The 25482-nt window shown below is 46.9% G+C and overlaps 1 protein-coding gene across 9 annotated transcripts in view; it reads left to right on the top strand.

The window, feature by feature from the left end:
* Positions 1-25482, top strand: part of ZNFX1 (zinc finger NFX1-type containing 1) — a 36757-nt gene that overhangs the window by 5067 nt on the left and 6208 nt on the right. For all 9 annotated transcript variants that reach the window (XM_073326820.1, XM_073326815.1, XM_073326816.1 and 6 more), the window contains 9 exons: positions 1116-1247; positions 1550-1698; positions 1997-2140; positions 3787-3904; positions 5380-5630; positions 5770-5909; positions 6149-6303; positions 22068-22213; positions 22586-22696. In XM_073326820.1, the coding sequence (XP_073182921.1) occupies positions 1116-1247; positions 1550-1698; positions 1997-2140; positions 3787-3904; positions 5380-5630; positions 5770-5909; positions 6149-6303; positions 22068-22213; positions 22586-22696 (1346 nt within the window). The remainder of the gene's footprint in view (positions 1-1115; positions 1248-1549; positions 1699-1996; positions 2141-3786; positions 3905-5379; positions 5631-5769; positions 5910-6148; positions 6304-22067; positions 22214-22585; positions 22697-25482) is intronic.

Raw genomic sequence — 25482 nt, 5'->3', positions numbered from 1 at the left:
TTTCATAGGAGGACAGGTGCTTGGCCTGTTTAGAAAGGAGAAGCTGACCCTGAATCTCTGCCTTCTGGACCATGCTGTGTGCGGGGAGGCACAGAGCTGAGTGTCTTTCGGCTCTGCATAACCCATGCATGGTTGGAGCAGCCCCTGTCAGAGGCATTGGTGAACAGGCATTGGTCTCAATGGGTTTTGTGTGGTTGGAGTTCAATTGCTGGTGCCCGTGTAACTCCACTGCAGTCTAGGTTGTGTGTGAGAGAGACCTTATCCTCTTTTTCATTTACTAAAACATCAAATATCAAGATTTGTCCCAAAGCTAAATATGACCATGTAGGTGGGTTTCAGGTGTGGATACAATGACACTGTGAGATCTGGGTCTGTGTCTTTGGGGCAGAAGGCTTTTAGCTCCCACTGATACCATGGTGTCTGCATGTGTGGAGTTGGTGTAGTCCTGCTCTGCGTCTGTCACACCCATCCACAGAATTGCAAAATGTTACAAGCGGTCAGCTCCTAATCCTCTGACCTTGCATTGCAATGATGACTACAGACCCTTCCATTGTAGCTGGTGTAGGGAAATGGCACTTGGAATTATAGATCTCTCCATTATGGCAGGCGTGGAGGAGAGCAGAATCTTGTCAAGTTCTTATATGGTATCTGTTAGTGTCTGAACCTTGCATTATTTTATTATTTCTCTTTGACTCCCAGAGATACCATCTCCGATCAGGGCTGCATTGTGCTAGGCACTTCATATATACACAAAGGCAGTACATGCCTCAAATATCTTACAGTCTATATAGATAAGACCAACAAAGCCTAGGCGGGGAAGCGACTTGCTAAAGGTCACATGACCGGTCAGAAGGGGAGCTGGAAATAGAGCCCAGGTCACCTGTCTCCCAGTCCAGTGCCCTATATACTGGACCATACTGCCATTTTACTGCTGGTTAACTGAGGCCTAGAGAGATTAATTGACCTGCTTATGGTGACACAGGCAGTACCTTGCCAGAGCTGGGAATGGAACACTCAGGTTTCCGACCCTGTACCCTGATCTGATGAAACCTCTGATTCCAAGACCGCACATCTAGCCTGGATTTCTGATCTCTGATTCTGGGCTTCTCTTGCAGGGAAGACCTATGTGGGTTTGAAGATTGTTCAGGCTTTCCTGACCAACGAGCAGGTGTGGCAAAGCACTCTCCAGAAGTTTCCCATCCTTGTTGTCTGTTACACCAACCATGCATTGGATCAGTTCCTGGAAGGTAAGAGGGTCTGCGTGGTGTGGGGTGGGTTTAAGTTCAAACAGCTATGCTTTGTGCTGGAACTGCCCTCCTTTGAATCTGATGTTCTCATTCATGGGTTTGCTATTCACTCCGATCCCCACTGCTGTGCAGTGAGAAGGTCACACTCCAAATTGGATTGGACTGACTGGAATTCCCCCCCTACAGGAGGGGCTCCCTGATGTGAGTGGAGGCATGTGGCCATGATGTGATTCTCCCTGCTTTCCCCACCCCTCAGAGAGAACAGAGAGTGGCTCTTTCATGCTAATGTTTTTCATGCTCAGGAATCTACACATCTCAGAAGAGTGGGATTGTGCGAGTTGGAGGGAGAAGCAGCAGCGAGATCCTGAAGCAGTTTACCCTGCGAGAGCTGCGGAAGAAGTGTGAATTTCGCCGCAGCCTGCCCACGCACCTCCGCAGGGCATACATGAATGTATGTGTGGGATTCTGGAAAATCTTGTGGGGGGAAAAAGGCTGCCTACACATCAGGGAACAGATGCAGCAGCTAATCCACCTGTACAGTTGTTACCTATCCAGGCCCACTTCTCCCCATCTCCTTCTTTAATCCCTCTCATGCTGAAGCCCATCTGCTGGGTCTCCCATTCTCATTCGCTCTTTAGTCCTGGTTTGTCCCTATGCTGTTCTTGCTGTTTCTTCTGTTTCTTCTCGGAGCCTGGATTTCCAGAGTATAATAACTCCTGAAAGCCTCACTCGTCTTTCCTTTTGCACAGATAATCACCCAGATGAAACAGTCAGAGCAGGAGCTGCGTGAAGGAGCACGGCACTTAGAGTGCACAGCATATGGAGTGCTGCATGAACGCCACTTGGAAAGATACATCACTACGCAACACTGGGACAGCCTGATGAATGGTCTGGTAAGAGGAATCCTGTCATTCCAGGCCAGTAGCCCTAATGCCTGACTGTACCCCTTCTGCACATAATCCTTAGGTACAGAGATTCAGTGCTAGCTTCTAGGAAAGTCCCAGCCATTCCCAGCAGGCCTCACTGCTTGCAGTGAAGTGCTAGTTTCACTGACTGAGGAGTTCAAGGCAAGAAGGCCACAGTGAATAGTCTGGAAGCTTATCAATAAGGCTACAATTTGGTCACAGATTGGGTGATTTTAGGTGACCTCTGTGACTTCAGCCCCAGGTGGCAGGGCTCGGGCTTCTGTGGTTTATTGTTTGTTGCCCGTGACTTTAACTAAAAATCTTAACCTTACTTATACCCTGTGTATTCCATGGCTGCAGAATTGTCTGCTGAAAAATTGTATTCTTTACCCTTACCTTGAGGCTGCAGAGAGGCCTTCCCAATTTGAATTGAATATAATTGATGCAGGCAGCCCAGAACAATAGCTCTGAGAGATCTGAACAGTCCCATTCATCTCAGTAGAATGCTAACTGTGAAACTGAATGATGGCAATTTAACAGTCAGAATTAACTGTTTCTCTGCTGAGCATGTAAGTGCAAGAGCTGAATGTGGTCTGCTTCTCTCCAACAGATGCAGTGAAGGAAACAGGGTAGGGGCAGTGGAATAGCTGGTTAATATCAAGAATCAATGGGGAAGTGAACTAGAAGTTTCTCTGAGCATGCTCACAAGGGTTAGGGAAAGAGGAGATTTGTCCCTTTCCCTGTTGCCAAAACCTCAATGCCTCTCCTGCCTTCCTAGGTACCAAAATCCTCAGCAGTTCCCCTAGCTGCTGCCAAATCCTTCAACTGCCCTCATGATGCTACAATGTGTTTTCTCTTTGTCAGTGCAGAAGTCTTGGGCAAACAGACTGGTTTGGGGCAAAGTGAATTCCAAGTGACCCTTTCAGCTTAAATCCCATTTGTCTGAAAATGCTTTGCTTGTGCCTGTGACTAGAGCACTGCATTCTCTGAGGCCCTGGACCTGCAAGCAGCTGGGTGTGGACAGACCCCATGCAGAGCCCCAGTTACAGAGCTCCTTGCAGGATTAGAATTTAAAGGGAAAAACCTTTCTCTTTGGTTTTCCTCTGTGCAGCTGGCAGCACTCTGTATGGAGTCAGTGTCAGATTTTCCCCATGGAGTCTGTTTCCTCTGTGGGTCTCATATAGCCAGAGGGAAGAGAGGAGTTATTTAAGTAGAGTATGACTGCTAACCCATAAAAAATGGCAGTGATCTTAGGGTAAAGAGGTGGGGGAGATATAGGGCTGATGTAGGACCAGAAACTGCTTTCAGCTCACTCTTTGAAACTGCCTAGATTTCAAGCTGATATTCCCTTTATTATCAGTATAAAAACACCAATAATGAAGGGAAATTGTCCTACATTAAATTCAGTAAAAATCCTAATTTCTGAAGGTACCTGAAGCTGCCACGGACTTCCCCTCTGCTGCACTGAGGCAGCAAGCAAGAGTCTTGCTGACAGATTTGGGTCTGGCCCTAGTTAAGCTGCCTGTATGTGTGTGTATATATATGTGTATATAGAAGAAGAGTGTATGATAGTTTGGCTTCAAACTGCTGCTCTGAGCTGAACAGGCTTGCTGATTTATGTCTCATTGCACTAGGATGATGAGTGGTTTTGCTACAAGGGTTCAAGGAACTCTATGATTCTGGAGTGGTTGGGCCTTGGTGTTACTGCCTTCACCCAGAATGGTGCAGAGAACCTAGTGGCTGAGAATGCAGGTAAGAGGCTCACACCTCCTTTAGGTGTGTGAAGACAAGAGTATATCCATGTGTGACGTTGCACTCCATATGATTTTATGAAAAATGAGTGTGAATATAATGTAACTGGAATATGCTTCATGCAAAAGGTCTCTTGTAAGGTATCATTACAAACCTTATAATCTACTGAGCGTGGTCATCCTATTTGTATAAATGTTTCATTCTTCTATCTGAAACTAGAAAGATGAAATATAACTGAGGTCCTATTGTAATTATGCGAAGTGTGGGCCATTAATGGTGGTTTGGAATCTTGATGGCTCCCATCAACTAGGACAATTGGTTGTAAATGGCTCTGTTTGCTTGCAAGCCTTCCTGTGAGTCAGACCAGGAAGCATGAAGGTTTGGGGGGGTCTCACGGGACATGTGACCATGTCACCTGGTACTGGAATCCATCTTTAATCTGGTGCTTTTCCATTTAGAAGGTGGGGTGGGGACCCAGAGACAAAAGATTCCCACCTTGTGCCAAAGATATATAAGGGGGTGGAACAGAACAAAGGGGGCTGCAGTCCTGAAAATTCCCCAGGCTACCACCTGAGCTGAAACAAGGACTGTACCAGGGGAAAGGATTGGGCTCAGACTAGAAAGGAGTCTAGTCTGTGATAGAAGCTTATTGGAACATTTTAAGGGTGAGATTTACCTGTATTCAGTTTCTTAATGCATTAGGCTTAGACTTGCGTGTTTTTGTTTTATTTTGCTTGGTAACTTTATTCTGTCTGTTATTACTTGGGAACTACTTAAATCCTACTTTTTATACTTAATAAAATCACTTTTGCTTATTATTGAACCCAAAGTAAGTAATTAGTACCTGGGGGAGCAAACAGCTGTGCCTCTCTCTCTCTGTGTTTTAGAGGGCGGACAATTTGAGTTTATCCGGTATAAGCTTTATATAAAGTAAAACGGATTTATTTGGGGTTTGGATCCCATTGGGAGCTGGGTGTCGGGGTGCTAGAGACAGGAACACTTCTTAAACTGTTTTCAGTTAAGTCGGCAGCTTTGGGGCACGTGGTTCAGACCTTGGGTCTGACTTGAAGCAGACTGGCATGTCTGGCTCAATAAGACAGGGTTCTGGAGTTCCAAGCTGGCAGGGAAAATGGGCTCAGAGGTAGTCTTGGCACACCAGGTGATCGTCCCAAGGGGGGTCTCTGTGACCCAACCCATCGCACCATGCATGAGGCCTGTGGTAGAGGTGCGAATGTGTAAGCCCGGAGGTGCCTGGTGAGGGGGAGCTGTGGTCGAGCAGATATTGAAAAGTGCATGATATTGAAGGGGAAGGGAGGGGAGATGATAGTGTTTGAAAAGTACCATGGCTAATTAAAATCCCAGCATGCCCCTCTCCACTGTTGCATTCTCCTCCTACTGCAGTGTCCCTCTCTCCTCCCTTTAGCTGCATTGCTGTCACTGATGCCTCCACGTATGGCTGATTTACTGTCTTCTAGGTGGCCAGCAGGATGGAGAGGAGGAGCAGGAGGGGGAGGAGGAGGGGGAACAACTGCTGGAGATCCCAGAGGAGGCCGACCTGATTCAGGCAGACCGAGTGATTGAGGAAGAGGAGACAGCCAGGCCTCAGCAGAGGAGGGAGGATGAGAATGGTGCCGTCATGGAGCTGGCAAATATGCTGCTGGCCATGAAGCTGGAAAAGCAGGGTCAAGGGGCAGCCCAACCACAGCAGGAAGCCGTGGAGTGGGAGGTAAACACATTCACTGGGACTGGGAGGCTTGTTTTTTCACTCTCTTGCTTTTGCTTTATCTGGATAGGGAGGGAGTGATGGGGGAATACTGGTGCTGAGAACTGTAAGTGTAACTGCTTGATGGGAGTTCTTCCTGCAGATGCAACCAGCTCAGAGGAGAAAAATGAAGCAGAAGATGAGGGCTGAGCTCCGTAAACTGAATGCAATGACTGAGGCAGAGGCAAGGGCTATCGAGGACTTGTGGCAGCTGGACCTCAGCTCCCGCTGGAGGCTGTACAGGTAACAGTGCTCTTGGATGTGTTAGGCAGGCGATGCCCAGAGATTGCCCCCAGTTTGCTTGCTCCCCTATTTATGTAAAGTACTCATCTGGCCTCCACTATTTTCAGATGGGGAAGTAAGGCACTAATACTAAATGGCTTGCCCAAGATCACAGTCTGGAATCTAGGTCTGAGTCCTAGGTTAGCGTCTTAAGCACTGGACCATCCTTCCTCTCACTTGGTGATCATGCCCTTCTCCAGGCGCTGGCTACAGATGTACCAGGGGGAGATTCGACGAAAGATCCTGCAGCATGAGCAGCAGTACCAGGTGGCAGCAGAGAGGTTGGCGGAACTGAGGCTGCAGGAGGATCTCTGCATTCTCAAGGAGGCCCTGGTTGTAGGGATGACGACTACAGGTGAGTGGCATTTGGGGAACAAACCAGCACTGCATCCTAGGTCAGTGGAGGGACACAGCTCCCAGTGGACTCCATCTGCAGAATCGGTAGGTGGGGGGTTGGGTATGTGTGTGTGGAGTCATGAACCGGGGCAGCTAACGGGAGAGTTTTGGAGGTTGAAGCAGTGGACTCTGTGCTTGGGGATAGTGGGCCTTGGAGAGCTGATGCACTGAGCTCATCTGTAAGTTTTTTCTCTGCGTTGTGTAGCTGGGCCATGGGCCCCTGAATTAGCAGCTCAGACAGATCTGTTTGTTGGTGTCTTGGTAAGGGCCATGTAGCTTTGACCTTTGATCAGTCGTCGTCTCCTTCCTCCCCCCCCCCTCCCCCCGAAGACTGAGTGACTCGTTGCTTCTTGCTGGTAGGTGGTGGAGCTGAGCAGGATAAAAGTCAGTTGCTTGACAAATGTGTGAGCTGCTAACAGGAGAGCTTCAGAGTGCGTTTGGCCAGGGAGTGTGAGGGACTGTACGTAAAAGGAAAGCCCGACTCTTGATTATGTGATGACCTTCAATGGAACAGCTGTGACCTGCACCAGATATGCCATGTTTTCTTTCCTGCCCAAAGTCAGAAGGGACTTTGTGTATGACCTGGAAGTTGGTGGCTGTGTTGGAAGAATGGTCTCTTGGATTGGAAGGGCAAGTGCAGACGTTACACGGCATCAGAGAGACTGAAAAGTTCCATTGCTGATGCAGATTTAGTGAAGAAAGGAGCTGGCCACCAAGGAATCTGAGGAGGCTTTGGTAATTCATAACCACGGAATGCAGATGATGAGGCAGACAAAGACAGGCAGGCTTTGACCATCGGAATGATGATGACCAGGATGAATTCCACAAAGCTAGAGGTTTCCAAATTATACCAGAATTCTGTGTGGAAACTACTGAAAATATCTCTGAAGCTCCACCTGGTCAAATTCAACAGAGAGACATACCCATGGATGGCTGCTCAGCCCAACTTGCAAGAAAAATCTAGCATGCTGACAAAGGTGTTCAACTGTCCAAGGAAGACAGACAAGCCTTGCTGGGGATTCCATCCTAAGAAGAATGAATAGAACGTTCTGCAAGGGACAGATGATGACAGGATGGTGTGCTGTTTTCCTGGAACCGAGACGCTAGACATCACTTTCGATTAGATAGGCTTTTAAAGTCGATGGGGATGAATCCTCTGGTGATGGTGCACGTCAGTACTAATGACACTGCATTGTAGGATATCTCATAGATTATGAATGACTTCAGGGAACTCAGAAGGGTGCTGAAGGAGAAAAATGTCCAAGTGATCCTGGTGATCCTTCCTGTTCCATGAGTGAAGGAAGACTGAAGATGCTGGAAGTGAACTGCTAGCTAGGTAAGTGGTGGAATGTAGATAAATTTTGTTTTGTGGAATATTGGTCCACCTTCTTTGGGGAGAGGGGACTGTACAGTTTGGATTTGAATGGCCTCCATCTCAGTAGAAGAGGAGCCAGAGTAGTCAGGCATCTGTTGTTAAACTAAACAAAAGGGGAAGGTGAAAAGAAGGGCCAAATGAGCACTCATTCAGCACAAAATTATGATGAGAACAAAATTAATCAAGAAACCAAAGGATGTGAAGAGAGCAATTTATTTAATTGCTCATACAACAATACTGGGTGTCTGAGTAACAAACAAGGAATTAGAATTGCTCATTTATTAGCAAAAATTCAACATGGTTTATATTTGGTGGGATGATTTGTGTGATTGAAATGTTCAAATCAATGGTTATAACTTATTAGGAGGGACTGAGTGAGGAAAAAGGGGAGTGGGAGTAGCAATCTATCAAATTACATTACCTATTTCAGAGTCACTGACGTCTTGGAAAATGATCTTGAATGCATATGCATCAATGTCTTAGTACCCCGTCTTATGCTTTATCCATTATCTGGTGTCTGCTGTAGACCACCAAATCACACTAGGGAACAGGATGATCAGCTGTATAAGCCCTTATACGTAAGTGTAGGGGAAAAAAACTCCTCTTGATTATGGGGGACTTCAATCTAAGTGAGTGACATATGCTGGAGGTTTCATGCTGCCAGTACTAAAATATCTTTGGAATTACTAAATATTTTATAGATAATTTCCTAACTCAGTGTTGCAGCCAACGTGAGGGAATTTTGTAATGGGTCATCTTTTGACAGATAAAGAGGAATTGATCACAGAACTAAAAATGCACGGTAGTTTAGGTACAGTAACTCCTCACTTAAAGTTGTCCCAGTTAACGTTGTTTCGTTATGTTACGTTGCTGATCAATTAGGGCAGTGGTCTCCAAACTGGGGTGCACGAGATGATCCCGGGGGTCCGCGGCAGCAGGATTGCTGCCAGACAGCACTCCGCCGTTTTTGTTCTTCGGTAGCAGCTCTGCACATCCACGGCTGGTGTTCCCCTCCGGTGGTGCGCCTGCGGCAGGTCTTCTGGTCTTCACCCTGCGGAGTGCGAGCCAAAAAGTTTGGAGACCACTGAATTAGGGAACATGTTGGAGACCACTGAATTAGGGAACATGTTATACTTTAAACGAACGTTGTTTGGCAACTGCCTGCTTTGTCCGCTGCTTGCAGGAAGAGCAGCCCATTGCAGCTAGCTGGTGGGGGCTTGGAACGAGGGTGGACCAGCAGCTCCCCTAAGTTCCCTGTGCAGCAGCTGCCCAACAGGCTACCAATTGCCAGCAGTTCAGCTGTCCCTCCCCTGTCTGCCATGTGCTGCTCCTGCCCTCTGCCTTGGAGCTGCTCCTGGGCGCTCCTGCTTGCTGTGCAAGGGAGGGAGGAAGAGGGGGACTAATGTCAGGGTGTCCCCCTCCCTCCTACTCCTGCCCCCCGCTTATCCCTTCTCCATATAGAGCAGGGGGGAGACACATCAGCGCTCAGGATGGAGAAAGCTGGCCGCAGCTGCTGTCTCAACTTCCTGATGTTTTTAAAGGCAATGTACTTAGAATGTGGTGTCCGCATACTTAAAGGGGCAGTGCGCAACACACACGGTGTGTCTCTGTCTGCCATGCTGTCTCCCCTCCCTCCATTCATGCTGCCTAACCCTTGAGGGCTCAGCTGAATGCGAGTTCATCATTTAGCAATAAGGCATTCCCTAGGAAATATCCCATCTTCTTTCACCCTCTAACTTCACCACCTCAACCAAAGCTTCACAATCATCATTGCTGTGTACAGTATTAAATTGTTTAAAACTTACTCTGTGTGTGTGTGTGTGTGTGTGTGTGTGTGTATATTTTTTTTTTTTGTCTGGTGAAAAAAATTTACCTGGAACCTAACCCCCCCCATTTACATTAATTCTTATGGGGAAATTGAATTCACTTAATATTGTTTCACTTAGTCACATTTTTCAGGAACATTAACTCCTCGCTTAACGTTGTAGTTATGTACTAATGTCATAGATCCACAGGTCCGGTGCTCTGGAACAGTATCTGGGAGGACCCTTACAGTGTGTTAACCCCGTAACCCCCTTAGCTTCACCGCCTCTTGGGACCAAACCTTGGAGCCTTCAGCACCTCTGCTTCATGCCATGAGGTCCCCCTCAGTGAGTCCACGTGAACTGGATACCTGGGCAAGACTTACACACCCAAAAAGAGCAATGCAACCCCCAACTTAATCGGGAGTGACTCAGTCAGCGGTGTAAAAACAGACTTTATTAGATTTCTAGAACAAAGCGTAGAAAGTCCTTAGGTTAGCATACAGAACAGAAAAGTTATAACCAAGTCCATCTGGGTCTGTCCAGAGCCCCAAGCTCTCTTTGCCTCAGTCCAGAAGAGACTCCTGCTTCCAGCAGCCCCACTTGAGCCTCCTTAATTCTTTGTTCCGTTCCCAGGTGAGGAGGTTTTTACTTGTCTTTCTTCCTTAGCTCTTTGTTCTCCAGCTGGTTAAAACTGGCTGGCTTCCTCCACGGTCATTAGCTGTTGGGTACCAAACGTGTGGTCCATTGTCTTCTGGGACACTCCAGGGCAAGGGACCTGGGACCCAGACAGCCAGGTGCCAGTCGTACCTGGATCTCTACAAAGAATAAACAACCTTTTCCCCCTACCTAGTTAACCATGCAGGATATAGGGGAAGCTAAGACAGACACACACACACAATATTCATCCAAAATATTGCGAAAAATTCCCTCTTTGTCACAACAAGTGATTGTAATTTGATCACATTTGTTATATGGAAACAGAATAAAGTCTAAACCAATAATAAAAATGTGGTGCTTTAAAAGTGCCAATTTCACAAAGCTGAAAATAATTGGAGAATTTAAGCAGAAAAATGTGAATGATGATTGGGAATTGTTTAAGAACACTTTACTGGATGCACAAAAGGCCACAATAAGACAGAATGCCATACTGATTGTTTTTTTTAATCTGGCTTTTTTAGAGGGGAAATGAAGGCAGCTATAAATCTTTAAATACAACTGGAAGAAAGGAAAAATAGATGATAAACCAGAAGCTAGGAATTGTAAAAAACTGATAAAGGAAGCAAAAGGACACATTGAGACATCTATAGCCACCAGAGTAAGGACAAGGAAGAGATTAAGTACATTATGAATAAAATGTATTGGGCCATTACCAAATGGAAATGGTAGAATTATCAATGTAAAAAAGGCAGGAGTATTTGTAGCCTTAGTGATGGATTGGTGATTGGATAATCTTAGACCAGTGGTTCTCAAAGCCGGTCTGCCGCTTGTTCAGGGAAAGCCGCTGGCGCGCCGGACCGGTTTTTCTTATCCGTACTTCCACACCCTGTTATTTTAGGGGTGCTCCACTTCTCATGGGCTATCCCCTTAGCTCCTCTTATTTCATTAACGTCTATGTGTGACGAAGTGGGACTGTTCTTAATGTTTCCTCTGAATAGTGTGGGGGTGCCTCAGTTTCCCCTACGCAGTTCTTAAGTATCTAGGTGGTGGGGTAAGGGTGTATGATCAGTGCAGAGCCCTAGAGGGCAGGTGTGTGGACACAGAGAATGGCCGACACCCTGTTTCCTAACAACTGATGGCCTGGGCCCTTCCCCCCTTCAAGGTGAGAGCTAAAGGGTTGGAGAACAAAGGAATCCGGTGACCTCCTGGCCTGGGAAAGGGACAAAACCCGGAGGAGGAGGAGGGGCTGGAGGGAGTTTCAGTTTGGGGCTGGCTGGAGATGTGGAGTGAAGGGCAGATGTGGTTGTCTGGCTCACTGCCCCCCAAAATGGACCCAGCTGAGGGGTCCGGTTCTCTGCACCTACAAGCTCTGTGTTAGACCCTGTTCCTGTCGTCTAATAAACCTCTGTTTTACTGGCTGGCTGAGAGTCCCGTCTGACTGAGGAGTTGGGGGTCAGGACCCTCTGGCTTCCCCAGGAGCCCGCCTGAGCGGACTCACTGTGGAAAGCACATGGAGGGGCAGAGGATGCTGAATTCTCCGAGGTCAGACCCAGGAAGGTGGAAGCTTTGTGAGCTGTGTGTCCTGCAGACAGGCTGCTCCCAGAGAGGAGACTTCCCCAGAGTCCTGACTGGCTTCATGGGGAGTAGTTCCAGAGCATCGCACAGGGACTCTGACACTATGTCAATGAGTTACCATAGCAACTTGAGGTTTTTACAGAATTCCTCAAAATGTTACGATCAGGCATTAACTGGCACTTGCAGCACATTTTGCTGTCTATTGCTACATAGTTTCTGGAACATCTGCACTTAACACATCTATTATTGTAATCTTATACTTTACTGATACATGGTTATCTTTCAGTCAGCTAGTCATGCCAACCTGTTTCAGGTCTAAAGCCTTGTGTGGCTCAGCTGAACATCTTATAGGCCTGAGGCCTGTAGGTCCTGTGTTAGAGCATTAATTAATACTTAGATTTCACCTCTATATCCTAAATATACTTTATTCTTGGCTACAAGCTGAATAAATATTCTGTATTTAGGGGAAAAAACAGATGTCGTGATGATGAAATACTTTGCATTCCAACAGTAAGTCCAGGAGGATGGTAAATAGCAGCTACTAAAGTTAGACATTTTTAAATCAGCAGGTCTGGATAACTTGCATTCATGAATTTTAAAAGAGATGGCTGAGGAGCTCACTGGACCATTAAAGTTGTTTTTCAATAAATCTTGGAACACTGAGGACGTTCCGGTAGACTTAAAATATTGGCACAACATTAGCTTCTTTGTAGAGTACATAGGACGATCTGGGTAATAGGGGCTTGGGCTGATATGGGACGTGATTGGCATTAATTACTTGCCTTTAATTCTTGATTAATCAGTGGAGGTTTGTGGAAGATAGATCCTATCAAACTAACTTGATATGTGTTTTGAGATTACATGTGTGGTTGATAAAAGTAATAGCGTTTGTGCAATATACTTAGAATTCCGTAAGGCATGTGACTTGGTTCCACACAACGTTTGATTAGAAAACTAGACTGATACAAAATTAGCATGGCATGCAATAAATAGATTAAAAACTGTCTGAAAGGTCTCAAAAGGTAACTGTAAATGGGGAATAATCCATGAATGGATGTGTTTCTAATGGGGTTCCTTAGGGATCCGTTCTTGGCTCTACAATATTGAACATTTTTATCAGTGATCTGGGGGGGGATGACATAAAATCATCACCGATCAAGTTGGCAGATTACCCAGAAATTGGGGAGTGGTAAATAATGAAGAGTACAGGTCACTCATATAAAGTGATCTGGATCGTGTGGTAAACTGGGTGCAAGGAAACAGTGTTTTAATACAGGCAAATGTAAGGACATATGTATCTGAACAAAGAACGCAGGCTACGCTTGCAAGATTGGAATGAGACTATCTGGGAAGCAGTTTCTCTGAAAAAGACTTAAGGGTCATGATGGGTCATCAGCTGAACATGAGCTTGCAAGTGCAATTGTGGCCAAAAGGGCTAATGCGTTCCTTGGATGTATAAACAAGAAAACATCAAGTAGGAGTTAGTAGTTTAATATTAATTCTGCATTTGGCACAGGTGCAACTGCTGCTGGAATACTGTGTCCAGTTCTAGTGTCCACAATTCAAGAAGGATTCAGATTCCCAGGCCAGAAGGGACCACTGTGATCTTGTAGTCTGACCTCTTGTATAGCACAGGCCTGAGAACTTCCCCAAAATAACTGCTAGAGCAGAGCTTTTAGGAAACATCCAATCTTGATCTAAAAATTGCAGGTGATGGAGAATCCACTATGATGCTTTGTAAATTGTTCCAGTGGTTAATGACCATTTTCACCCAAGCTGCCTTCCAACTAGTTCCTCCCTGTTTGTCAGGACCAAATCCAGAATAGCTTCTCTTAGTTGCTTTCCCCACTTTATGTAATAAAAAATTGTATCCAATGCATTCTAAGAACTTGTTGGATAATCTGTGCCCTACTCTATTATTTTCCTTTTTGTTATTTAAAAAACAAACACACACAACCCTCATATACTTCTTCTTCCTGGTTAGGTGGTCTATAGTAGACACCCACCCTGACATCACCCTTGTTTTTTTTTACCCCTTTTATGATTTCCCTGAGGCTTTCAGCAGGTATACCTCCCACTTCTATCTCATCTTCCGTGCAAGTGTAGATCTTTGATATATTGAGCCACACAACCTACCTTATTTTCCTTCCTGAACAAGCTGTTCCCTTCTAAACCAATTTTCCAGTTATGTGAATTCCACAAACCTTTTCTCCTCCATGAGCTGAATGGGTAGTTCCTGCAGAAGGAGACGGTTAGGAACATGGTAGAAGCAAAGGTCGTAGGACCACACTTGTTGCACATCTGTAATGCTTCCCAGGGATGCCTAGGGTTGTGGGGCACCTAGCTACCACCTGCCCTTCACACGATGAAACCTTGTCTGTGCCTGCCAGGCATCAGCTTCCTTAACCCCACCATCCATAGTCAACATAAGTGCTCTTTTAGCCTACACGAGCTCCACCATACGTTTTCAGGTTAGTGATAAATACAATCCAACATCATACACACATTCTAGAGCCTAAATTTAACTAACATGCCTACTTATCGAAGAAGGTGCTGCTTACCTGGCGTCCTTCTCACAGTATTTTTCAACCAGGATGGCTGAGACCATCCTTTCCTAAAACCAAGCCTGCCAGCTGCTTTTCTTCCTAGATGAAGGGTGCCTGAGCATCTCTCTGCACCCCTGGATACATTAGACCAGTCCGTTCTTCATTTGTAAACCGGTGTGTGTGTGTGTGTATGTATGTACACTCTCTCAGACCCCCTCGTTCACCTCTTCCTGTTAATTTCCTCTCTTGAAGTTCCTGCAATCTCTTCATTAGCATTTGACTTATGTCAATAGACCTTCATTGTATGACACCCAGTATACAGAGGTTTATTAGAGCCCTGGGCAAAAGAACATTTGGGCCCCCACTCCCCCATTAAAAACACAAATGTATCAAAAGCCAATAATACAAAGATGCCATTCAGTGTTTACACACTGCATTAATAAAGCAAATCCTATTCCAGTTCATTATGCCTAAATTAATTGCTCAGTTTTTCCACATAATATCTAGCCAGACTCATTTTCTATCTGTACCATTACACAAAGGTATTCACTGCTGATCTGGACAACATGGCTGTTGCAAGAATCAGTCATTCACTGTTCAACAAGTGATTCTTTCATCTCCACCAATTTTCTTAAACCTGACCATTAAACGTTTTTTTCCACCCATTGATCCTGTTACAGTCCAGTTGTTCTACTGTGGAAGCAAAGGTGTCTGAAAGACAACAGTCACAATTCCAGAAAGTAACTTAATTAAAAGAAATAATTCTTACCTGAGGTAAAATTACTCTATTATTAAGAACTTTAAGTAGTTCTTCAAGTGATTGCTTATATCGATTCCAATTAGATGTGCATGCGCTGTATGCACAGTCTTCGGAAAGTTGTTCCTCTAGCAGCAGCCATCGCGTTGGCTGTGGAGCCCCCTGGAGTGGCGTCTTCATTGTGCTCAATGTATGATCCTGCCGACCCGGAGCCTCCTCAGTTTCTTCTTACTGCCAGTGACAGTCGTTGCAACTGTAGTGTCTTGCTGAGCAAGTTCTACTGCATTTCCGTAGCCTCTTTGTTTTTGTCTCTGTTCTTTATACGTTTTAGTTAGTTAGTATTTGTTCTTAGCAGTTGGGCTGGGGGGTTTATCCTCTATCCCGACTGCTTTTTTCTCTGGAGGGCTTTCGTGCCCAAGTCCATCAGGGACCCCTCTCGCGAGCAACTCCTTATCCAGGAGGTGCAGGCGCTCCTTGCCATGGGAGAGGTTGAGGAGGTTCCTCAGGAGCTTAGGGGTAAGGGATTCTACTCCCAATACTTCCTAATCCCCAAGGCCAACAGGGGTCTCAGACCCATTCTAGACCTGCAAGGACTCAACAAACTCATGGTAAAGTTGAAGTGCCGCTTGGTCTCCCTGGGGACCATTATCCCCTCCCTGGATCCAGGAGACTGGTATGCCGCCCTCGACATGAAGGATGCGTACTTACACGTAGGTTTCAGAGTAGCAGCCGTGTTAGTCTGTATTCGCAAAAAGAAAAGGAGTACTTGTGGCACCTTAAAGACTAACCAATTTATTTGAGCATAAGCTTTCGTGAGCTACAGCTCGCTTCATCGGATGCATTCCAATGAAGCGAGCTGTAGCTCATGAAAGCTAATGCTCAAATAAATTTGTTAGCCTCTAAGGTGCCACAAGTACTCCTTTTCTTTTTGCATACTTACACATAGCGATTCGTCTAGTACACAGCGCTTCCTACGCTTCATGGTCAACAACAAGCATTACCAATTCACTGCTCTACCATTCGGCCTCTCAGCAGCCCCCAAGTGTTCACTAAGTGCATGTCGGTCGTGGCTGCTTTCCTCTGTCGCCAGCAGGTGCAAGTATACCCCTACCTTGACGACTGGCTGCTCAGGGGCCACACCAAGGCACAGGTGCAGTTCCAAATCTGTTTGGTCAGGTGCACGTTCGAGTGGCTGGGTCTCCTCCTCTCCTTGGGGAAGTCGACCTTGGAATCGACCCAGAGAATACAGTTCATTGGGGCAGTGTTAGACTTGGTTCAGGCACGAGCCCTTCTGCTGGAGTCCCAATTCTGAGCAATCACAGACATAATTCAAAGCCCCCAGCAATTCCCAACCACAACAGCAAGGGGGTGCCCGAATCTCCTCGGCCACATGGCTACTTGCACTTACATGACCCGGCCCGCCAGGCTGTGGCTCAGACCGTTGCAGGCATGGCTTGCATCGGCCTACCGCCTGTGGCGCAACAGCTTGAATTCAGTAGTCACAGTGCCAGGACAGATCCTCACGTCCCTCCACTGGTGGCTCGACCCCCAAGCGGTGTGCGGAGGAGTCCCCTTCCACAATACTCAAACTTCCTTGTCCCTGGTTACAGATGCGTTGGATCTGGGATGGGGGGGGGGCACATCTGCAGGACCTCCAGACACAGGGCCTATGGTCACAGGATGAGCTCTCCCTACATATCAACATCAAGGAGCTGAGGGTGGTGCGCCTTGCTTGCCAGGCCTTTCAGGCCTGACTGCAAAGCCATTGTATAGCGGTTCTAATGGACAACACCACCACCAAGTTTTACATCAACAAGCAAGGGGGAGCCCGTTCCTATGCTGGGAGGCCCTCCAGCTGCAGGAGTTCTGCATAGCCCACTCCATTCACCTGGAAGCATCCTTTCTACCAGGAGTTCAGAACATTCTGGCGGACCACCTCAGCAGGTCCTTCTGCATGCACGAGTGGTCCATCTAGCCAGATGTCCTACACCTCATTTTCCAAAGGAAATAGGAAGTGTTTGCCACCCAGCACAACAGGAAGTGCCCAATGTTCTGCTCCTTCCAGGGTCACGGCCCAGGCTCCCTCACGGATGCTTTCCTTCTATCCTGAGAGGTTGCCTGCTCTACGCCTTTTTCCCCCATTCCCTCTCGTGCATGAGGTCCTCCTGCTCAAGGTCCACAAGGAATGGGCAAAAGTAATTCTGATAGCTCCAGTGTGGCCTTGACAACACTGGAACCCCACACTACTGGAGCTGTCGGAGGCACTGGTCATGTTCCCTCTCCTCCCCGACTTACTCAGGACCACGGTTGCCTCCCATCACCCCAACCTATGGTCCCCCCACCTCATGGCTTGGAAGCTTCATGGCTGAACCCCATGGAACTTCCGTGCTCTGAGCACGGAAGGGAAGTCCTCCTCAGTAGCAGGAAGCCCTCTACTAGAGCCACGTATCTGGCAAAGTGGAAGAGATTCTTGTGTTTGTGTGACCAGCGTCGCATACCTCCCCTCCAGGCGTCGATACCTCTCATCTTGGAATACCTCCTACATCTGAAACTGCAAGGCCTGGCGGCATCCTCCATAAGGGTACACCTCACTGCTATCTCGGCCTTCCACCCAGGAGCGTCTGGTTCATCTGTCTTCACCAACCCTATGGTTGGTTGCTTCCTTAAAGGTTTGGACCACCTACATCCCAAGATCCAGCAGCGTGTCCCTGTGTGGGACCTTAACCTGGTCCTTTCCAGGCTCATGGGGCCCCCATTCGAATCACTGGAAACTTCCTCCCTCCTGTACCTGTCTTGGAAGGTAGTGTTCCTGGTCGCCATTATGTCTGCGAAGAGGGTGTCTGAGCTAAAGGCCCTCGCCTCTGATTCACCTTACATGGTTTTCCACAAGGATAAGGTGCAACTCAGGTGACATCCAGCCTTTCTTCCCAAGGTGGTATTGCACTTCCACATCAGTCAAGACATTTTCCTGCCCATCTTTTACCCTAAGCCTCATGCCAGCAACTGGGAGCAGCGGCTTCATTTCCTCAATGTTTGCCGAGCACTAGCTTTCTACACTGAGCACACTAAGCCATTCAGAAAGTCAAACCAGTTATTCATAGCAGTGGCAGACCAGAGGAAAGGACTCCTGGTCTCATCTCCAAGAATATCCTGGATCACGTCGTGCATCTGCACATGCTACGAGCTGGCCAATGTACGAGCCCTGGCTCTTACTGCGCACTCCACGAGGGCCTGGGCCTCGTCAGCGGTGTTCTTGGCCCAGGTCCCAATCCAAGAAATCAGCAGGGCAGCAACTTGGTCCGCGGTGCATACCTTCACATCTCACTACGCCATCGTCTGGCACGCCAGAGATGATGCGACTTTCGGAAGAGTGGTGCTGCAATCAGTGTTCTCTTAACTCCGGCCCCACCGTCTAGGTAAGGCTTGGGAGTCACCTAATTGGAACGATATGAGCAATCACTCGAAGAAGGAAAAACGGTTACTCACCTCCTGTAACTGTTGTTTCTCGAGATGTGTTGCTCATATACATTCCAAACCCACCCGCCTTCCCCTCTGTTGGAGTAGCTGGCAATAAGGAACTGAGGAAGTGCTGGGTCGGCAGGGTCTTATATTGAGCTCCATGAATGCACTGCTCCAGGGGGATCCACAGCTGACCTGACGGGTGCTGCTAGGGGAAAAACTTTCCAACGACTGAGCATGCAGCGCGTGCACACCTAATTGGAATGGATATAAGCAACACAACCATTTCAACCAATGGTGCAAACTGGTTTAAAACAAAGTTTGCAACTGATCACATAAACTATGAAAAAATTAGAGACTAACCAATTTATCTGAGCATGAGCTTTTGTGAGCTACAGCTCACTTCATTGGATGCATACTGTGGAAACGGCAGAAGACATTATATACATAGAGACCATGAAACAATACCTCCTCCCACCCCACTCTCCTGCTGGTAATAGCTTATCTAAAGTGATCATCAAGTTGGGCCATTTCCAGCACAAATCCAGGTTTTCTCACCCTCCGCCACCCCACACACAAGCTCACTCTCCTGCTGGCAATAGCTCATCCAAACTGACTGTAAGGAGAGTGGTTAGGGCAACAAAAATGATTAGGGGTCTGGAACACATGACTTATGAGGAGAGGCTGAGGGAGCTGGGATTGTTTAGTCTGCAGAAGAGAAGAATGAGGGGGGATTTGATAGCTGCTTTCAACTACCTGAAAGGGGGTTCCAAAGAGGATGGCTCTAGACTGTTCTCAATGGTAGCAGGTGACAGAACGAGGAGTAATGGTCTCAAGTTGCAGTGGGGGAGGTTTAGATTGGATATTAGGAAAAACTTTTTCACTATGAGGGTGGTGAAACACTGGAATGCGTTACCTAGGGAGGTGGTAGAATCTCCTTCCTTAGAGGTTTTTATGGTCAGGCTTGACAAAGCCCTGGCTGGGATGATTTAACTGGGAATTGGTCCTGCTTTGAGCAGGGGGTTGGACTAGATGACCTTCTGGGGTCCCTTCCAACCCTGATATTCTATGATTCTATGATTCTGCCGTTTCCACAGTATGCATCCGATGAAGTGAGCTGTAGCTCACGAAAGCTCATGCTCAAATAAATTGGTTAGTCTCTAAGGTGCCACAAGTACTCCTTTTCTTTTTGCGAATACAGACTAACACGGCTGTTGTTCTGAAACCTATGAAAAAATTATGAAAGAATCTGATGTGTGCCAAAGTGATTGTCTAGACCTTCTGCCAACGGCAATTCATGTCCAACCTGAGAAAGTTGACATTTTACCAGTTAAGTTTTAGGACTAACTATTTCAGCTAACCGGAAACTAGCTTATATTTATACATTAAATCACACTTCTAAGGATAGTCCAGGTTCTGATTAGTTAGAGCACATAACAGGATGTTTGGTCATTACTAAGCTAATGAGAATGTAGTTTTTCCAATAATACTGCAGAGAGAGAACATTCATTACTCCATTATACGAATGCCATATCAGTGTAATGGAGGGAAAAAAGTAACTAAAACTGAAGGTAAATTTCTCCTACTTCTGTAACTATCTGGGTTTTTCCTTTGTTTTATCCCTCCTGCAGGCTTGGCTTTGGCATTCACATAGCAACAGATGACCATTAGCCCATGAAAACAGTTGATTCCACTGCCTATCTTTGTTAAGTAAATTTGTATGGGCCACAATTCATTTGTGAAACACCTAGTTGAGTGAGTTGTGTCTGGAAGCTGTGGCCTAGTTTAAACAGTGCCACATCAGTCCATGCTGGGTAAGGGGGGAAATACACACAAGGATCTTAATCGTGCAGTCTGGGGTAAATAGCACTATAGTCTTTCATCCACTGCTAAGATGGGAGAACTGTACTATGGAAGGCCTCATATCAGCTGAGCAGGGGGTAAATTAATGCCATATCACAGTGGACGTGCAAGAATCCACACTAAGATCCCAAGGCTGTGAACCATGTGCATGGGGAGGTGGGCTTGACAAAGGTCTTAGGGATTCAGGTGGGGGTAAATGGGGCTATATCATGACATATTAGGATGGGGGTAAATAATGCTGCATTGTGAGATGCAGTGATAGTGGCATCCAAAGGCCTTGACACTGTGGACGGAGGCATAAAAAACCCCCACAAACAAAGCCTGTCTCACCATATACTTTGCAATCACCAAATAAGACCGGGAAAAAAAAACTGGAAGAGAAAAGGAGAGAATAGGTCATGTCTAGGGGAGAGAAGTGATTGAACATTGAGAGGCAAGGAAGAAACAATGGGGGCTCCCACAGGAGGGAGGGTTTGGGGTTTCCATGTTTCCCCTCTTGACCAGGACAGCAGAGAGTGTCGTCGTCTGTCCCCCCACCTTTGGCTCCCTGTTGCATTTCCCTGGGAGCTGCCGCTGTGGGTTGAGGTGACGGGGATTTCCCTGGCTCCCCTAGCCACGGGGAGCTCCCTATCCTGGTGGCGCCCCTCTCCCCCCATCTATGTTCTTCCGGTCACTGATGTGTTGCAGGTTGCAGCCCGTGTCCTTGCGGCTCAGCTTGGGTTTCGGGCAGTAGGACTTCAGCCAGGAGTGGGCATTCCTGTGCAGCTTGGGGCTGGAGGAGATGCAGCAGGAGATGGTGTTCCCTATCTTCCTTCGCCCCCTATCTCTGGCTGCCCGGCCAGGTGCAGGAGGATACTGGGGGAGCCTGTCACCAGCAGTGGCAAGAAGCCATGGGCAGCAGCGAAGAAAACAACAAACAGGAAAGGAAGAGGTGACGGCTGCTGCTGCTGCTCCCTCCAGCTGCACTCAGTGGCTGACCACTCCCCCCACCCCCCCAAATGGTGCATCCAAGAATCCTTGCCCCAAGCACAGCCAGCAGAGCAGAGGGTGCAGCAGCTAAATCATCCTGTCCTGGCATCATGAGATTTTTCTGGGGGCTCCAAGCGTTAATCTACCACTACCAGTATACAATGGCCAGCCGGGGAGATAAGTGTCTCCTACTTCCTGTCTGGTAGAACCTGTCTTAAGGCACGTCACTGCTTTAAAACCATAATTTCTCTCTCTCTCTCTCACACTCACAAACACACACACACCCCTTTACATATTATCTGCAGATACATTTAGCAAAGATTATGACAACCAGTGCAACACAGGCTGGCAGTAGAGACTTCACATGACACTCTTTGGTGAACTAATATGTAGATGCCAGACCCAGGGGACTTCTGTAACCTTTATGCATCTCTATGCCCGTTAGCATCAAGAGGTCTTTGGGTCACACCACCTACTCCCTGTACCCTTAGGAGCCCTCCTGGGCATGGGCCAAGATGCCAGCTACAAAGCCCCTTTGGGGATGAGTTTTGGAATGTGCGATGCGTGGGAGAGAACCCCTTGTGTCTTCCTGGGAACTGAGACCTGGGGAGGTTCTCTCCCTCCCTTAAAATATCTGCCTTGGAGTTCCTGGGCACTAGCTTGCTGCCTGTAGGGGAAGCTGTGCTCTGTTGAGGGTGCCTTTCTCTTTCCCACCAGGTGCTGCTAAATACCGTCAGATCCTACAGAAAGTGGAGCCTCGAATTGTCATAGTGGAAGAAGCAGCAGAGGTGCTGGAGGCTCACACCATCACCACTCTGAGCAAAGCCTGTCAGCACCTCATCCTCATTGGAGACCACCAGCAGGTAACGTGTCCGTGTGGGGCCTGCTCCACTGTACAGAGACAGAGATAGGGCACAGCAAAATGCCAAGCAGGAGGGTCCCACAGGTTTATCATCCTCCCCCTGCCATATAGCTAAATCCACAGTGGCAGTCACTGGCCCTGCCTCCCCTTAGTCCCCCAATGTGCTTCCGGGGACAAAACTCTTGTGCAGCTCTGGCAGTAACTTAACCTCACTTACTTCTAAGCCTGATTCGTTGTAGCTGAGCTGGCCCGAATACTTGGCATTGCTTCAAAAACCCTGTTGCTGTTCTTCCAGTGGTGGAGAGAGGAAAGCATTGCAGATGGATGGGAGGGAGAACTCATAACAGCTGGACTCTAACACTTTCATTTCCAGTTGCGGCCTAGTGCTAATGTGTATGACCTGGCCAAGAACTTCAACCTGGAGATGTCTCTCTTTGAGCGGCTGGTGAAAGTCGGCTTCCCCTTTGTCCGCTTGAATTATCAGGTGAGGAGCAGCTCTAGAATCTCCGCTTGCTGTACTCATTTTCCATTATATAGGTGTGACAGGTTGTTACCCCGGAGTGCAATCTGGGAACTGTGGGAACCGCTGCGCTCCTCTAAGACACGCAGCTGGGTTGGGGACACAACCAGCCTCACCCAGGCCCTGTTATCACCTAACATTACAGCAGGTGGCACCACTCATCCGAACTGGGTTACCTGACTGCAAACAGCAGACAACGGCCAATTTCCCTGTTCCCCCTTCTATAGTATAAACCCAAAATTATACCGTCTTGCACCACACAGGGATCTGTACAGTGTTAGTTCATTATTGCGCTGCTGCCCCCACATGGTGAGAGGAATATGCACACTTGTGGTAAACAAACTGAGATTTTTCCCCAGACACTTCATTTAAAGGCACACCGGTTTAGGTTAAAACATAAAACAAGTTTATTAACTACAAAAAGATAGATTTTAAGTGATAGCAAACAGATCAAAGCAGATTACCTAGCAAATACAGATGAGTCGCATCATCCGCGCATTTAACTTGCACAAATTCAACTATACATGCTCAGCAAAAGAAAAAAGAAAAATAACAAGATACCTGTAAATAGTTTGGGCGATTCCGCCCACCATTCCATCAATGAGCATATGCCCCGGAGTGAGCGTGAGATGGGACATGTGAATCTGCTGTTCCCGCAGTCTGTGTCAGTTCCCACGTGCCTCTCATAGTGTGAGCATCTCGCCGCGTTGAGTGTGATTCTAGTGTTTAAAGATACTGTACATATTTTTTGTACAAAATGGCCCCTAAACGCAAGCCAACTACTTCATCTGGTGCTCAACTGAAGAAACAGCGATCTGTTCCAACGTTGGAGGAAAAACTGGCTGTGTTGGACTTATTGAGAGATGATATGTCGGTCTCCAATGTGGCACGTACATATGGCCGCAATGAATCTAGCATCCGTGCCATCAAGATTCGAGAGAGAAATTTGTCAAGCCATGGCATCAAGTGCTCCAATAACTGCTAAGATGACGAGCCAGGTGCGAGTTAAGACTTTAGTGAAGACTGAAAAGGCATTAAACTTATGGCTGGAAGACATGAACTGTAAATGTGTGCCTATCGATGGCAACACATTGCGAGAAAAGGCTCTTAGCCTCTGTGCGTTCAAATCTCCCGCCGAAGGAGGACAGCCTTCTGATGAGAAGGAGTTCAAAGCCAGCCAAGGTTGGCTTAACAGTTTTAGGAACCACTTCAACTTCAAAAACGTGCAGACTACTAGTGAAGCTGCATCTGCCAATGAAGAGGCAGCAAAAGCCTACCCCGAACAATTAAAGAAAATCATAGAAGAAAAGGGCTATCTTCCGGAACAAGTTTTTAATGCTGATGAGACTGGGCTCTTCTGGAAAAAAATGCCGAACTGCGCTTACACTTCAAAATCAGAAAGACAAGCCCAATTTGCTGAAGTGTTCCAAGCAGCGAAACACTTGAATGATTTAATTTCTGAATTCGATCTCTCTATGGAACGAAGCCTCAAAATCACACGTAGTATTACGGACGATTTGAGACCATATCAAGAAATGTTTGAGCAGCTCAAGAGACAACAGCGACAGTTGCTGATCACCATGTTTTTCAAGGAAAAACAACCAGCAGCAGATGAGCCTACGTAAGCAACTTTTCGAGCTGAATCAGAGCCAACCACTTTGTCTACGACTCGCTCTCTGTCACCCAAGCTCTCAGTCACCAACGTCTCCTAGATCAACATCAAGCCCTGATGACCCCCTGTAATTAAAAATACAGTCCTGGAAAATTATATTTTGCATATGTGCTCTTTATTATATACTGTACATTACTGTATACAGTATACATATTACTGTAGAGGGTTGTATACACAAAACCATGTACAGTATACTTTACTTTATGGGTGATTTAAGGGATTTTCAAGGGTAATTTTGACTATACACGATTTTCGCCTTATGCGCTGACTTTAGAACTTAACCCCTACATAAGATGCGACTCCACTGTAAACAAAACCACAAACTAAGCCTAAAATACTAGAAAGATTGGATATGAATTAGCAGTTTCTCACCCTGACTAACGATTAGGGCCCTACCAAATTCATGGCTGTGAAAAATGCATCATGGACTGTGAAATCTGGTCTTTTGTGTATTTTTACCCTATGCTATACAGATTTCACAGGGGAGACCAATGTTTCTCAAACTAGGGGTCCTAACCCAAAAAAGGGTTGTGGGGGGAGTTGCAAGATTACTGTTGGGGGGGTTGCGGTATTGCCACCTTTACTTCTACGCTGCCTTCAGAGCTGAGTGGGTGGAGAGCAGTGGCTGTTGGCCAGGTGCCCAGCTCTGAAGGCGGTGTCTCACCAGCAGCAGCAGCGCAGAAGTAAGGGTGGCAATACCATGCCACCCTTACTTCTGTGCTGCTGCCTCGGAGTTGGGTCTGGACCCGACAGTTACAACACCATGAAATTTCAGATTAAATATCTGAAATAATGAAATTTACAATTTTTAAAATCTATGACCAAAATGGACTGTGAATTTGGTAGGGACCTACTGATGATACAAGCAGGCTTGCAGATTCTCAAGGCACAAGCTGCACTTGCTTTGCAGCTTGGGATCCCCACCTCCATTCCAAGTCCTTTTTTTTCAGAGCTTTTCTTAGGTGTTGAGTTGTTGTGGGAGAGTGAAGAACAACAGATGATGTCACTCCCTGTTTTATATAGCCTTAGCATATGGCGGGAACCCGTTGTTCCATAAACAGTTCCCAGCCCAGTTTGT

This window comes from Lepidochelys kempii, unplaced genomic scaffold, assembly GCF_965140265.1.
Source record: "Lepidochelys kempii isolate rLepKem1 unplaced genomic scaffold, rLepKem1.hap2 scaffold_117, whole genome shotgun sequence".
NCBI classification, from domain to species: Eukaryota; Metazoa; Chordata; order Testudines; family Cheloniidae; genus Lepidochelys; species Lepidochelys kempii.
This window is presented reverse-complemented; position numbering and strand designations above follow the sequence as displayed.